This window comes from Sprattus sprattus (assembly GCF_963457725.1).
Source record: "Sprattus sprattus genome assembly, chromosome: 18".
Classification (NCBI taxonomy): Eukaryota; Metazoa; Chordata; class Actinopteri; order Clupeiformes; family Clupeidae; genus Sprattus; species Sprattus sprattus.
The window spans coordinates 11812950-11827895 of NC_137916.1; the positions used below are offsets into that span (position 1 = coordinate 11812950).

The window sequence follows — 14946 nt, forward strand, 5'->3', positions numbered from 1 at the left end:
TGCTGGTGCGCTCGAGTTAAGACAAGAATGTCATTTCTCCAGCCCTTGCAGACCGACTCAGCTTGTACTTTCCCCCATATGCCCATTCAAGTGTGTTGTTGTTCTGTTATTGCCCTCTTTGTCTTTAAGTATAACTTACAACGAAATACATTTCTATGAAAGATAAGCTTTTCTTCTATTGCACTGAGAACAAGGAACAGAAATTGAATACTTAAACTTTAAAATATTGTTTTCCTTTATTGTGCAAACTTTGCCTGTTTAGTGTTTGTGGGAGAAAAACATCAATATATGTCATTCAAGGCCCACACATTGAGGAAAACACATTAAACATTATGATTGTCTACATGATGATCTAATGTATTGCTTAGTGCTGTTAACTCAATCTGACTACACAGGTCAGGCTCAATCATTGAATGGTGGAATTCTGTGGAATAAAAACATTTCAAAAATATTTCCAAATCCAAAATGCAAATTTTAATCAGAGAGGATTCCACCCAAACCAAATAAATAAAATGTCAGGTAATTGATTTATCCAGCTTATACAAACAAGTAGTTGGCGGTAGTGAACCATCGGTTTTGAGAATTCTCTACAGCTCAAGAAAAGGTGAGAATGTATAAAAAATACCTGCCAAAGTGCATTTCATCTGCCAAGTTAAAATCTGGTAATTTACCATTATAAACAGATTAGGACTAACCCAAACTTATTTTTCATTAACAGTCAATAAATGTAAGTGCAATAATGTCAGTCAGGGAAATCTGTGAAAATACTGTTTGCCAGTCACTTTTGTTCGTAGTTATTTTCTATCCGAGGTATTATTAGCACGAGTATTACAATGTTTAATGTCAAATAAACAAACCATGTTCTCACAGCACTATAAATGTTTATGAAATTAAACACCACTGCTTTTCTATTATGAGCTATCATTTCTTGTCGGCTTTTGTTATCATTGCATGTCAGTTATTTATTCCAGTAAATCTCATAGGTCTTCTTCTCAGAGTAGTTGGCCTCTGTGGTGCCTGTACCACTGCGCATCCTTTCCTTCACCACCTTCACCACCAGGCCTCCGGCTAGGGCGATGCCAGCAGCAGCCTTACCAATCTCTGCCACTGCTACCATGATCCGAGCTGTTGCTCCCATGGTGCCAAGAGCCCCTGATGCACACACAGCCCCAGCTGGAGCCACTGCGTCTGCCACAGCCTGCAAGGCGCCAGGCACACCACCCCCTAATGCTACCGCCTGCTGCCCTGCCACACACCCCCCTAGTGCTACGGCCTGCTGCCCTGCCACACCCTGTGCCACTGTGGCGTTGGTCACTGCTGCTGCTGCTGCCGCCCCGGTAGAGATTTCAGCCCCTGCAAGTGCACTGGTGCCCATGGCAGCACCCAGTGCTGCCCCTGCCCCCATGGCACCCCCAACCCCTGCTGCCACCCCAACTACACCTGCTCCAATAACACTCACCTGGCCCAGGGCTTCAAAAGCAGCCTCCTTAGGGCCTGACGCTTCAGCTCCAGCTAGAGCTCCTACTGATCCTCCCAGAACTCCACCAGTGGCTGCTCCCAGAGCCATTGCTGTTTTCCCAGTGGCTGCTGCCACTATGGCCCCCACAGCCTTTCCCACCCCGGCCCCTCCAGCCGCTGACATCCCAGCCAGCTGCCCTGCAGCCAATCCGACTGTGCTCCCCATAACTGAAGCGCCAGCTGCCATGGCGAGGGGTGTAGCGGCACCAAATATCACCCCCATGGCCATGCCCGTGGCCCCTGCTGCCACTAGGACCTTAACCTTCTCCAGGACCTTGCTAGAGAGTGCGGCCTCCCTCCGGACCTGCCTAAACGCTGAGCAGAAGGACTCCCTGCGGCTCAGGACCCTCTCCCTCCTCTTGGCCCTCCACCTCTGTCCCCTATCCTGCAGCAGCAGCCTCATGTCTCCATTCCTTTCCTCCATCCATCTCTCCTCCTCCTCCTGCCTGGCCTCCAGGTCCCTCCTGTCGAACCCTAGGTGTTTTTCCACTCCTCCTTGACCCCACTGTCCTGGCAGTCCCCCCTCTTCCAGATCCCTTTTCCTTCTCTTCACCAGTGACATCTCAGGTGGTGGGTCCTTGTTCTCCTCCACCTCCACACCTTCCCCCTGTTCTCGCTCTCGCATTAGCCTGTCATGCTCCTCTTGGATTGCTGCTTCGACTTCCAGAAACATGGCATTGGTGTAGCAGCCTCCTTCATTGTCTTCCACCATCTTCTGCACTCCCTCCAGCAGGATCCTAACTTGCTCACGGTTCTTGGGGTCTCGGTTATTGAGGACATGGTGTCGGCCACCACACTTCTCCAAAAGAGCCCTCAGCTCATCTGGAGCAGAGCCGTTCAAGTATTCATGTAGGTCTCCCCCCTCCAGGTCATCCCCTCGAGTGAACAGGATCAGTGTGTGGTCCCGCAGAGCCCCTTCACCAAACACCTGTGCCATTTCCCTGGCAGCTTTACCCTCATCTTCAGTGTAGCGACCCAAGGGGATTACCAAAAGAAAAGCATGGGGCCCCGGAGAGGACAGAGTAACACATTTGGCAATTTCAGCATGGATCTGGCCTGAATCCAAACGGGTGTCACCAAATCCAGGCATATCGACTACAACCAGCCTCTGTTTTTTAGCTTGTCGTTTCTCATCTCCATCCTCTTCTCCCCTTTCAGTCGTCTCCACACATCCTAGCTCACATACGTTGGTAACAGAGCTGGCACTAAGCTCAGATTGGAAGAACCTGTTGCCTAGAATGGTATTGCCAGAGGCACTCTTTCCAGAACCAGTCTTTCCGAGTAGAACCAGTCTCAACTCTGGCACTTCAGGTCCCAGTTCATCCTCTTTTTCGATTTCGGTCACCTCTTGTTCTTTTCCATCTTCAGGCCTCCCTTCTGTTAGACAGGAAAGATATAATGACATGGTATTTATGATGAATGAGTGACACACCAATTGGTAGCTTAATTAAAACAGATTATCCTGGCTGATCTTTAGTTGGATATCTGTCGGTCGTTTATTTTCAGAACCGATTAACGACTTGGCAGTGAGTATTGTACTGAACTGATGACTCTTGATGTCACTTTTACACATTTTACAGCGGGAATTTGAGATCACCTGTGTAGGACGTCAGCAGTGTGTGACAAACATCCATTCAGGATAGATTCTAGAAACATAGCTCACACACAAAACAAACGCTGGGATTTTTCACATGACCAACGTTCGGCGACTTGCATTAACCAAGAGAATGATTAGATTGGGTTTTAATATAACTTCCTTTTGCCTTTAAAAACAATCAAATGTCAGCTAACTTCCATCTTTGTTGTTGTTGTAAGTTTGCTACTGTACAAGCTAGCTGACCTCCATTATTATTGTTATGTATCTGGTTGCTAAAACAAAGGAGTTTAGGAAGCGAAATATTGTACCGTTTTCCTTACCTAGTCCTTTGACTTTGGGCATAGCTTGTCCTGAAAGTGAGTCTTCGTCGAATAATAGTGCTATTTCGTTGATATTTTGCAAACGTGATCAACACCGCGCTAGCCGAAGGCTAAGGTCCCATGTTCACTGTAAACACTGTGTTTGAGGGGAAAAAAGATAACGGGCTGCCTCGCCAAGACTTTAGCGCCCTCCTCTGTGGACGTCAGCACACTTGTATGTGGAATAGTTCATATTTAGCTAGAATGCTTGAGGGATAAAGGCCTACTTTATTCATTTGCTCTTTTGGCTCAGTTTGTCAAGTTTTAGTGTAGGTCTATCTCTGCAGTGTATCAGAATGAACTTTCAACCAGAATACCATCATTATTTAGTGATACTGATAGGTCATTATGTTTCTATATAACAATATATAATATATATAATAGGATTGTGATGTAAGAGAGCAGGAGAATGGGACAGGATGAGGAAGACATAGGCTATTTTAAATGCATTCTCTATGACCACAAAGCAACAGTCCAATTGTCAAAACATTAAATAAACTCTGAAACCTATAACAATCCACTGCAGAGAATTGGGATGGCAAAACATTGGCACCCACCTAGGCGGAAAGCACAATGCAATCCACTTTTGTATGTACATGAATACTTAACACTTCTGTCCAGAGATGAGAGGGGAGTTGCCTATGCTGTGTAACACACTACTTGTGTGATGTATGATGTTAAGGGTCATGTCTCGGGCAAAGGGGTTACGCACGTAAACACATCCAGCCCTTATTGGAGACCAGTGATTTCAAACCGGTGTTTATTTGACTAAAGTGTGTTTATTTGACTAAAGAGGACACCCATGTTTGAGTGGCCTGTGAGTGCATTCAGTTACACACAAGTGCAATGCATTCAGTCTCTTTGCAAAGTACTTCGGCTAAATGAAGAAAAGAAGGTAATGGTTGTCAGGTTCACTCATCATGGCTGTTCCTTAGATGCTCACTCATACCTCTCCCTCTTCCTTAGTTTGAAGTTACTTGTGACAAAATGTGTTTTTAAAAATTTAGCGACATTTTAAGGAAGACATTATTACCACAAAATCTTTCTACTACACTGGTGACAAGTTAATCAATATATCCAATAGAAAATTCATAATAGGACAATAAGTAAAATAAAATAAAAAAATTTAGTTTGTGGAGACTGAAAGATCTTGTTCATTCAGTTTTTTACTGATTTATTTCTATATATTTATTTCTTCATTAAAAAACAGTCTGATTTACAAAACATAGAATAAACCTTTGTTTGGCCTTACTTTCATTGCAATGTTTGTGCAATATAAATCTCTTAAACCAACCCTGGCAATGGCCTGAGAGTGGATCACAGTAGCAAATCATTTATACTGTTGGCCAACAAAACAGACAACAGCATTAAAAACAGTGAAGAGAGACTTTGAGTACCATCCTTTAATCCAATTCCAAAGTCATTGTTTGGGTTTTATTATATACTGTGCAGAAAGAAATGGAATGGAATGGAAAGCAAAGCGAGTCCACGTCATCACAGACCTCATTATGTGAAAATGATCTCAATCTTCTCAATCCAAATTCAAATGTCATCCACTTATACTAATGAAAAAAAAAAAACGGTTGACTAATTGTATTGAGGACTTCACAGCAGATGTCGGTGTGGATACTAAAGAATTCTTTATTAAAAGCAGTAACTTTTTGTTTAGTTAAACACTTTGTTTGATTGTGAAGAATTTCCTGTAGACACTTTTCAAGTATGCTCCCTGGTGGACTCCAATGGCATATGTGTAACAACATGACAAGTACTTTGTCAAGGCATAAGACGTTTTCACACCACTGGAACTTTTTTAGAAACTTTTTAGAAATGCAAAGTTTTTTTTTTTTTTTTTTTTTTTACCACCAGAGGAAAGCTATTTTTGATTCAAGTAACCTAGTTGCAGGAACCCTTTGTTACCTTCCAAAGAACAAGTGCTTTTGGAGGAATATGCACACTGAATGCCCTTGAGTGTAAACTGTACAGAATGACTAAGTGGCTAATTGCTTTATGTTGAAAATGAGCAAACACACGTAGTGCAGCAAGAAAACTAATAATTAAACCAACACAAAAATACTGGGAGGAAACAAACCTCACCAGCCACTAGAGAGAGAAAAGGTATGTGTCATGGACATGGGCACAAAAGTATGAGAAAACCTTCTTGTTGTCACATATAGTTGGTCATGCATCTTCTATTGCAAATACTGGTCATAAATGTAATTGTAAGACGGAATAAAAAAAATTACGTTAAACCAGACGTAGCCATAGAATCAAACTGAATACTCAACTCAGAATGTATCAGTAATTTACTGAGGTTCTGATTAACTGACAAATAGTTATGTGGTTTGAAAAAAGGAACTCTCTCAGGGATGGTGTAGTTGCAGTTCCAAAAGGTAGTTTTAGTTCCTTGAATTGCTCTGAACCTGGCTGGAAAAATGCCTTTATTTTGCTAATGGCAGCAGAAAACAGATACAAAAAACATTGAAATTTCAAACTGGTCCTAAATTTTCTGTGCAAACCGTACCTCTACATCCAATTACTACCAGTACTCAACAATAAATACATGGGAAATTAAATTGTGGTACTTTAACTAACAGGAAGGTAACACATACATCTTATTACCTGTTATAATGGTAGAAAAAGCTTTTTCCAAAGAGAACAAACTCTGAATGATAAATAAGACGCTGTGCACATATCCCTGGATATGGAGGGCTATAATATCTTCACATTTTTAATTTAACAATAATTTCCCTCAGCAATGACAAAGCAAAAAAAAACACTGTTTTACAATACATCTGGACAATCTGGAAATTTTAGTATGAAAAAATGAGGTAATGAAATTTGTTTAAAAGTCCTGTAATCTCCTTAAGCAATCAACACATGCCAGACCTTCAATTATATTCATCTATTTATACAATTGAAAGCAACTATTTTGTACTCATCCCTTACTGAAGACTGTTTCTGATGGAGTGCCTCTTGGGCACAAAAACATTGTCAGGGTTCCAGCACTTGTGCATGTAGAGGTCTTTAAAGCAGCCAGTTTTAATTCCAAATGTGAGAACAACAGACCAAAACTCTGATTACAGCAACTCAACATGACACTTTGCTGATCCTCAAGTGTGTTTCAGTGTAAAGGCATTGGCAGGCAACAGTAATTAAACAAGTTGGTGAAGGACATAATAGAAAAGCTGGCTGTGATGAAACCCACAAAGATACGGAACCCTTGAGAACCAAGATGATGAACCCTGGGTACAGCTCTCCACCTGTCTATGTCTGAAACTAAATCTCTGTCTTTCCATACTCTCTTTCAAAACTTGGTTCCTTATGCCCTGAAGCCTGGTACCATGTGTAGGATGGGAGCTATTATTTTTTGCATTGCTATAACATTTGCCTTTTTGTCATAATCTTTTTCACTCTCTCTCTCTCTCTCTCTCTATCTCCATCCCTCTACTTGTTGTCTCCCTTTCTCTCCCTCTAATTGTTCTCTCCCTCTCTCTTTTGTAGAGCTGAGAAGCTAGAGTTCTGTACGGGAGCGAGAGATCCGAGGGCCTTTTCTGATCTCTTTCCTCTTCTCCTCCTTCCTCCGCCTCTTCTCCTCCTCTCTCAGTACTTTCTGGAAGGCCTCTGCTGTGTGCAGCATCTGCAGAACGAGGAACGAGACATGAGAGAGATCCCTTAAGGCCATTTCATAGTCCAGGCCACAAGTGTCACTTGCCAAAAAAACAATTGTGGTCAACAGACGTTGCGGCACCTTAAGCTTTCATAGTTCTGCGCCAGAGACAAAATGTCGGAATAGAACATCATCTGTAGTTTCTATGACAACTTGTATGACTACATAGCTAAAGTATGTTTACTTTTTCTAATGTTACATCTACTCACGAAACAACAAAGTGAATACATGCACACTCAGTGACCAATTTTGAGTTGCTATCTAATCAGTGTGTGTGATGACATCGGCACCCTTTCAAATGTTTTGATGTACACGTATAGCTCTATGACCCTAGAAGTATGGAGGACCAAACCTGCCATATTTACAAATGAATGAATGAATAAATAAATGGCCACATTCATGCATTTAGACAGAAATAATTCCTATTCCTTTTCCTTTTCCTTTTCCTAATCCTATTCCTATTCGTATTCGTATTCGTATTTCTATTCCTATTCCTATTTCTTCTTCTCAATATGTTAATGAGATGTGTCAATCAAAAATAGGTAGGCGGTATTTGACACACCATTGGCTAATCGTTTTCAATGCATTGTATTCGATTATGTTAGGGGATGTTCTCTCAACTAGATAGTTAGGTCATCATAACTAGCGAAAGCGCAGTTTGCTAGATAGATAGCTAGCTAACTGCAAGCAGCTTCATTTGATTTGGAGCAGACATATGTGTATTTGTATATCCTATGATGGTTGCTTCCGCAGTATGCATCAGGTCATTGTCCATCTGCATTGTGAAGCGCCGTCCAATGAGTTCTGAAGCATTTGGCTGAATATGAGCAGATACTATTCTCCCAAACACTTCAGAATTCATCCTGCTGCTTTTGTCAGCAGTCACATCATCAGTAAATACAAGGGAACCAGTTCCATTGGCAGCCATACATGCCAACGCCATAACACTACCTCCACCATGCTTCACTATTGATGGTATGCTTTGGATCATGAGCAGTTCCTTCCCTTCTCCATACTCTTCATTTCCCGTCATTATGGTACGAGTTGATCTTTGTCTCATCTGTCCATAAGATGTTGTTTCAGAACTGTACAGGCTCTTTTAGATGATTTTTGGCAAACTCTAATCTGGTCTTTCTGTTTTTGAGGCTTACCAATGGTTTACATCTTGTGGTGAACCCTCTGTATTGACTCTGGTGAAGTCTTCTCTAAATGGTTGATTTTAACACAGATACGCCTACCTCCTGGAGAGTGTTCTTGATCTGGCCAACTGTTGTGAAAGGGTTTTTCTTCACCAGAGAAATAATTCTTCTGTCATCCACAACAGTTGTTTTCCATGATCCTCCGGGTCTTTTGGTGTTGCTGAGCTCACCAGTGTGTACTTTCTTATTAAGAATGTACCAAACAGTTGATTTGGCCACACCTTATGTTTTTGCTATCTCTCTGATGGGTTTGTTTCGATTTTTCAGCCTAATGATGGCTTGCTTCACTGATAATGACAGCTCTTTGGACATCATATTGAGAGTTGACAGCAACAGATTCCAAACACAAATACCACACTTGAAATTAACTCTAGACCTTTAAACTACTCCTTGTACAGCCTGGTAAATGAAAAAAACACGAGGGAATAACACACACCTGGACATGGAATAGCAGAGCATCCAATTGTCCAATTACTTTTGGTCCCTCAAAAAGAGGGGGCTTCATATTAAACGTGTTGTAAATCTTACACCGTTCACCTGATTTGGATGTAAATACCCTCAAATCAAAGCTGACAGTCTGCACTTAAAGCAAATATTGATTGTTTCATTTCAAATCCATTGTGGTGGTGTACAGAGCCAAAATTATGAAAATTGTGTCAATGTCCAAATATTTATGGACCTATGTGTATATAGTGTATTGGCAATGCAGCTGGACTGCATCGTAAAGCCAGAAAAGGAAAGGATTCTTGAAAATAATAAAACATTGAGTATTTCTGGAGAGCAGAGAGAGAAAGGGAAAGTGATAAAGAGAATGAATTAATTGTGTGTATGCAACTCACATCATCTCTCTCTGTGCGGTAGGGGTTGGTAAAGTCTGGGGACTTCTCTGTTATTCCCAACTCCTGTGACATCTGCCAGAGAGAGAATCGGGAGAAAGGGAAGACGAGAGGAATCAGTGAGAACTTTTAGCTTTTGAGTGACAACAACAAACATGTCACCAACTTGCTACATCCTCCACAAACCTGCTATGAACTCAGGTATAAATACATTTAAACAAGCCCCTTTTTCCCTCTCTATGAACCCTGTCCAAACCCCTCATGCAGTCCCAGCTTGTCATTTGCCAACCCCCCCCCCACCCCCCGCAGCCTTTACCAGTGTGAGGACGTGCTGGTGCGCGCCCCCAGTGAAGACCCCCGTGAGGTTACAGAAGCTCAGGCCCCAGCGCAGGAGACTCCCCCAGTCAGAGTTGCGGTCGTAGTAGTGGTGCACGATCCGTGGAAAGCGCAGTGCCACATCGCCGAAGAACGCCGTGTTCTCCACCACATGTGAGTATGCTGTGGAGAGACAAATAGAGAGGGGGGGTCATGAGAGAGAGAGAAAGACAGAAACGTAATGTGTGTGTGAAAGAAGAGCAAAGCAGGAGAGAATATGTGTATGACATGGGGGAGAGATCAGGGCGGAGAGGAGTGAGAATGAGATCGAGCAGGACTGTCACAGAACAAACATCAGATGGTGGAATTGAGGACAACGAAGGAGGAGGAGGAGGGAGAGAAAGAAAGAGAAAGAGAGAGCGAGAGAGAGAGAGAGAGAGAATGGAACTCACACAAATTAAGCAGGACACCTGGAGAGCAGAGAGACAGCATGAGGTGACGCAGGACAGAAGAGAAAACACTGACCCTCTTTGATTTTGTCGTCCAAAGGGAAAGGGTCATTTGGCTGCAGGTTGGCTGCCACAAGGACGGCCCGAGAGTCCTCCAAGACCTTCATATGAACAGAGCATGCAGACACACACACACACAGACACACACACACACATACAAAGACACACACACACGTACGCACGCATGCACCGGTTCAGTTCTGCTGACGATGCAAGTCCACACAGCGAGTTGACTACCTTGGCTGACCTTGAAAAGGACACATGAAGTGCACTGCAGTACTTAAATAAGCCAAGTGGCCAAAACGATGAGATAACTTATACTACAATATACCCCAATATACTTTAAGTGGGAGTCATTAAAAAAGATTGTTACATGAAGACAGATCAATAAAGCAGTACAGGACATCAGCGTGAGAGATGCCCAGTCAGTCAGGCTCTTCAGTTAGAACGAAGAACCTTAAACCTTAACGTTCTAAATGACTGAGAAGAGCGAGATAGTGAAGTGTGTGAAAATGAGAAAGAAAGTACAGGATGCACCTTAAACAGGCCCTTCAGCATGATGTCAATGATCTTGTATTGCTGGTTGATGTCATTTAGCTCCACCAGGTTCTTCAGCGCATTTAGCTGGTCTTTCCTCTTCGTCTCAAACAGACGCTTGTCTTAAAAGGAGTGAAGCTAAGGCAAAGACTACACAAAGATCAAACAGCATTGACACTCTCTCTCTCTCTCTCTCTCACACACACACACACACAAGCAAACAGGTGCACAGTCGTACTAGAATGGGCAAATCATTCTTACAAACACACACATCAATCACACTTCCAAACCCTCTTTCGGGCACACACATGCATATATAGCTAATACAAGAAGGATACAGATCTCCAGATTAGTATCATGTCTGGGTCGGTGTGTGTCGGAATCTGCTGAGTATACAGGAGCGCCCAACAGCAGCAGAGCATACACAGCAAGCATGGCCAGGAGAGGGCAGTCTGTCTCACACACACACATACACACACACACACAGACAGGGAGAGAGAGAGAGAAAGAGAGAGAGAGAGAGAGAGAGAGAGATAGACAGACAGAGAGAGAGACAGACAGACAGAAGGAGAGAAAGACAGATTGAGGGAGGTCAAGGCTTTGACCACAGCCCATTCATTACTTGAGTAATTAACATTCTATAATAAAACTGTTAAATATGGCTTCCGTGCTAGACCAGCTGGCTAGCGCCCTACATTCTGAGCTTGTCAGTTTAAGAGGGTACCCACCGAGGGAGCAGTACTGTGGGAAGCGATCAAACTAGCAAGCTGTAGAACACAAGCCGTTCCACAGTTGTCCTCATGTTACATGAAAGGCTCTGTGAGCTCCTCTACAGTGTGGACTCAGTGGTGTGTGCAAGACTCCTTTCAAGAAAAGGGAAACCCTCTTGAGTTGGCTGAGGAATCAAATAAGCTTCTGTACTCTCTTTTCACACTCTCTCTCATCCACTACCTTGATGTCTCCTCTCTCCTCTCCTCTCCTCTCTCCTTCTTGGAGAGGAGTGTGTCATCAGTCTCTTTCAGCTTTTGTACTGTTCTTCTCTCCTCAATCAGGAGGACGGGGACAGCATATGTTCCAAAATAGGCTCCAGACTGATTTAATATTTTATGGCTGTACCCTTTTTTAGGAAAACATTACACAAAATCAAAGAGAAGGAGAAAACCAAACCCCTGTACAGACACAGCATATCCCATCACCCATGTCAGGGGGATGAGAAAGGGGGAAAGAAACAAAAAATACAGAGTCGGAACGGAGTAATATAGACAGGGCGTCTGTGAATGAGGAACAGACAAAATTGGGTTGGGGGGTGGGGGTGGTGGTGGTGGGTGCTGGGCATTAGGGAAGGGAGAAACAGACTTTCTGTTTAATATTTAATTTCCTTCTGTGTCGGCACGACAACATACAGTTGAAAGAGATGAGATGAGGGAAAGTGTGCCTGTGCCAGAGGCTGATTGAGAGGCCACGGCTGCCTCTAACAGGTGACATGGCTTTGAAGCGAGTCTGCCGTGGGAATTTGAGTCTGGACATTTCACAGGTTGTCTCCACAGGCGTACAAAATAATTATGTAAACATTCTGGACAATTTTAAGAACATCGTCGTCCAGAGTAATCACCATTTTGACTGGACAGCAGTCAGCCTTTAGGAGCTCCAAACATTAGGTCAGCATCAAGAAAGTAGAACCTGTGATGTCAGCCATCATTAGTAGTCTGTAGCTGTGTTTCTCAATTGGCAGTAATATGCATTTAAATGTGGTTTTTGAGCTGTACACTAAATTATATGACTGTACTGTGATGAATCTCACCAATGTTGGTGTTAACATTGACAACATTATTTTTATAAAATATATATTTTTGTAATTGTCATTTTATGGGTTATGGAAGCCCTGAATGGCATGTGATGAAAATAAATTGAAAACCTAACATGTAATAATAAGATCACATCTCATAATAATAAGATATTAAGTTATGATTAAAGCTGCTATCTTGTTATTTGAAGATATTAAATCGTAATTTCAAGACAATACCTCAAAATAACGATAGGCTTAATTTGTAATTTCAAGATCAATTCTCATAAAGTCAAGCACCTTCAAACACCAATAGTATCTGGAAATTACGACTTACTAGCCCATCTCGTTATTTTGAGATATGATCTTGAAACTAAAACTCTTCACAGTGACTTTCAATTCATCCGCCCCCTTCGGTCCAGGCCTTCCAAAGAAAATGGTTCACCACGCCATCTACTGCTTCAAGTCTCACAAGGCCAATGCTGACCTAGAGTCAACTGGTTGCGAGTTATCTATGTCATGCTATGGTCGGGCCACCTCCCCCAGCCGAGTCTCATTTTCATATGCTGATCAAAATGTATCATTCAGTTTACAGGTTGAGTTACGCTCAGAGCTCGGGGTACACTTTCACTTTAACCATAGCCATAATTGTATGTGCCATTCCTAGGATAATTCTGTCTCGGGGAAAATGTGAGAACACAAGGAAGAAGAATAGCAGGCATAATTTATAAACATTGGTCGTCCACCACATCTCTTTAGATTGTATGATGAATAGTTTCTTTACAGAGTAAGGGTCTAAAGTAAGCATCAAATAGTCGAATGCAAGCTTCGTTCAAAATAGGTTCAAGATGCAAGTGTTCAGAAGCTTCTTCGTCGACCCTGGTGGTCGGATAATAGCGACCCAATGTGTAACAGTCACAGCGTGGATTTCGGCATCCTTCCAATCAATTAAGCTTGGTTGGACTCCGGTTAGCTGGAAACCCGTGCTTGTCACATCTGCGTCTTCCACATAAACCATATTTCAGCTCACAATCTAGCATGGCATCATATTGTGGACAAAGATTTTAAATATGTAAAGTCTTAAGTGTTGACACTAACATCGTCCATCTGGATGATGCGCGGTGTGCGCAAAATGCTATGTACTTGTTTGCTCATAGAGCCATGCGTGGCGAATTCAGCACTTCACCATCGACTACTAAACCACTTCTGTCAACAAATCCAGCGGACAAGCAATAAACGATATTCAACAATATGGGATCAAGACTACATTGACCAATACGGCCGCTCAAACAAATTCTTGTTAACATGACTATGCTACCCACTACAGGGATTGATCTTTCATTAGGTGCTTGCCGTCATCAAATTGAAACCGTATGTAAATGTCAGCAGATGCTTAAAGCTAGTTATAAACCATAATCATGTAGCGTCCAGCTGAGACAATCCAGCAGTCGATTTCACAAACTCGATCCTCGGCTACTCACCTTCTGAGGGAAACTGATGAGGCAGTGATGACATTCAGTTCGACAGATTATCGTAGCTATAGCTTGCAACCTTGTAACGTGGAAATGTTCAATGAACAGGTGTCATTCGCTGTGTGTATCAGATATAATTAATGGGTGACCATTCAGTTTTTGAAACGCTCATTTACATACAACACCCGTTCCTTCCACTCCTGCATTGCCACGATCACACTGGCAGGAACTGGACGACTGACAGCAAGCTAACAAGTCATGCAAGCAGGCACGAGTTGGTTTCCTTACGGAAGACTTTCAAAGGCACACAAGCCTGATTATTGGTAAGCTGAAAATCTCTCTCTTCCACCCACCACTGGTGAACAGCAGGCACTGTCAGGCGGAGGATATAGGACAGGGGTCTTCAACGTTTTTCAGGCCAGGGACCCCCAAACTGATGGCGAGATGCGCAGGGACCCCCTACAACATAAATTGCATAACATTTTGTTTATAATATACTGGGCCTAGTGCCAAATAAACATAGCTACCCTGTTATTGTGTATTCAATACTAAGCTATTCAAATAATACAAAGGTTAATATATTCATTAACATTTTTATTTTTTAACATTGAATTTAACATTTTTGAACAACGAATTTAACTTAACATTTTTTAACATTGAATTTAATTTAACATTTAACAACATGAAAGGTACAGGATGGCCACTGCTATTTATAAACATACATCTTGCAAACAACTCTGAGCTAACAATTAATAACAACTTATTAAAATAATTCACAGATATATGTTTTTATTTCATCATACATAAAAAAGGGTCAGTGAATCCTCAAGCATCTGTCGATGGCACACATCCTCCCACATTAGTGAGATGTATCTTCTTTTCAATAACTCCTGACTGACACGATCCAACGGATGACGGAGGAGGAGTCTGGCGCATGGAGTTGTGTTGACAACATAGATGTCATAGTGAGATTGACAGGTCAACAAACCAATCACACCGCTAGCAAGTTGTCAAGATTGTAGGTAGTAGCATGCTACTCCCCTTCTTAAATCTGTATGGCTCCGACACAAGCACTTCTCTGGCAAGAAAAGTGTCGTGCCTCTCTGTCCATTCCATGGGGGCACTAGATACATATGGGCGACTAGTTAGCCAAG

At 42.4% G+C, this 14946-nt stretch overlaps 2 protein-coding genes across 2 annotated transcripts; both read right to left on the bottom strand.

Moving 5' to 3' along the window:
• Positions 1-451: 451 nt before the first annotated feature.
• Positions 452-3574, bottom strand: LOC308379418 (uncharacterized protein). Its single transcript, XM_080856543.1, has 2 exons — positions 3436-3574; positions 452-2895 (listed from the first exon to the last, which is right to left on the bottom strand). Exons 1-2 carry the CDS (start codon positions 3455-3457, stop codon positions 959-961), a joined length of 1959 nt encoding a protein of 652 aa, XP_080712669.1. The 5' UTR covers positions 3458-3574; the 3' UTR covers positions 452-958.
• Positions 3575-6985: 3411 nt separating this feature from the next.
• ccdc134 (coiled-coil domain containing 134) lies at positions 6986-13984 on the bottom strand (the record flags this gene model as incomplete). Its single annotated transcript, XM_080857060.1, has 7 exons — positions 13802-13984; positions 10876-10989; positions 10538-10659; positions 10017-10101; positions 9493-9674; positions 9180-9251; positions 6986-7111 (listed from the first exon to the last, which is right to left on the bottom strand). Exons 1-7 carry the CDS (start codon positions 13833-13835, stop codon positions 6986-6988), a joined length of 735 nt encoding a protein of 244 aa, XP_080713186.1. The 5' UTR covers positions 13836-13984.
• Between the last annotated feature and the right edge of the window lie 962 nt (positions 13985-14946).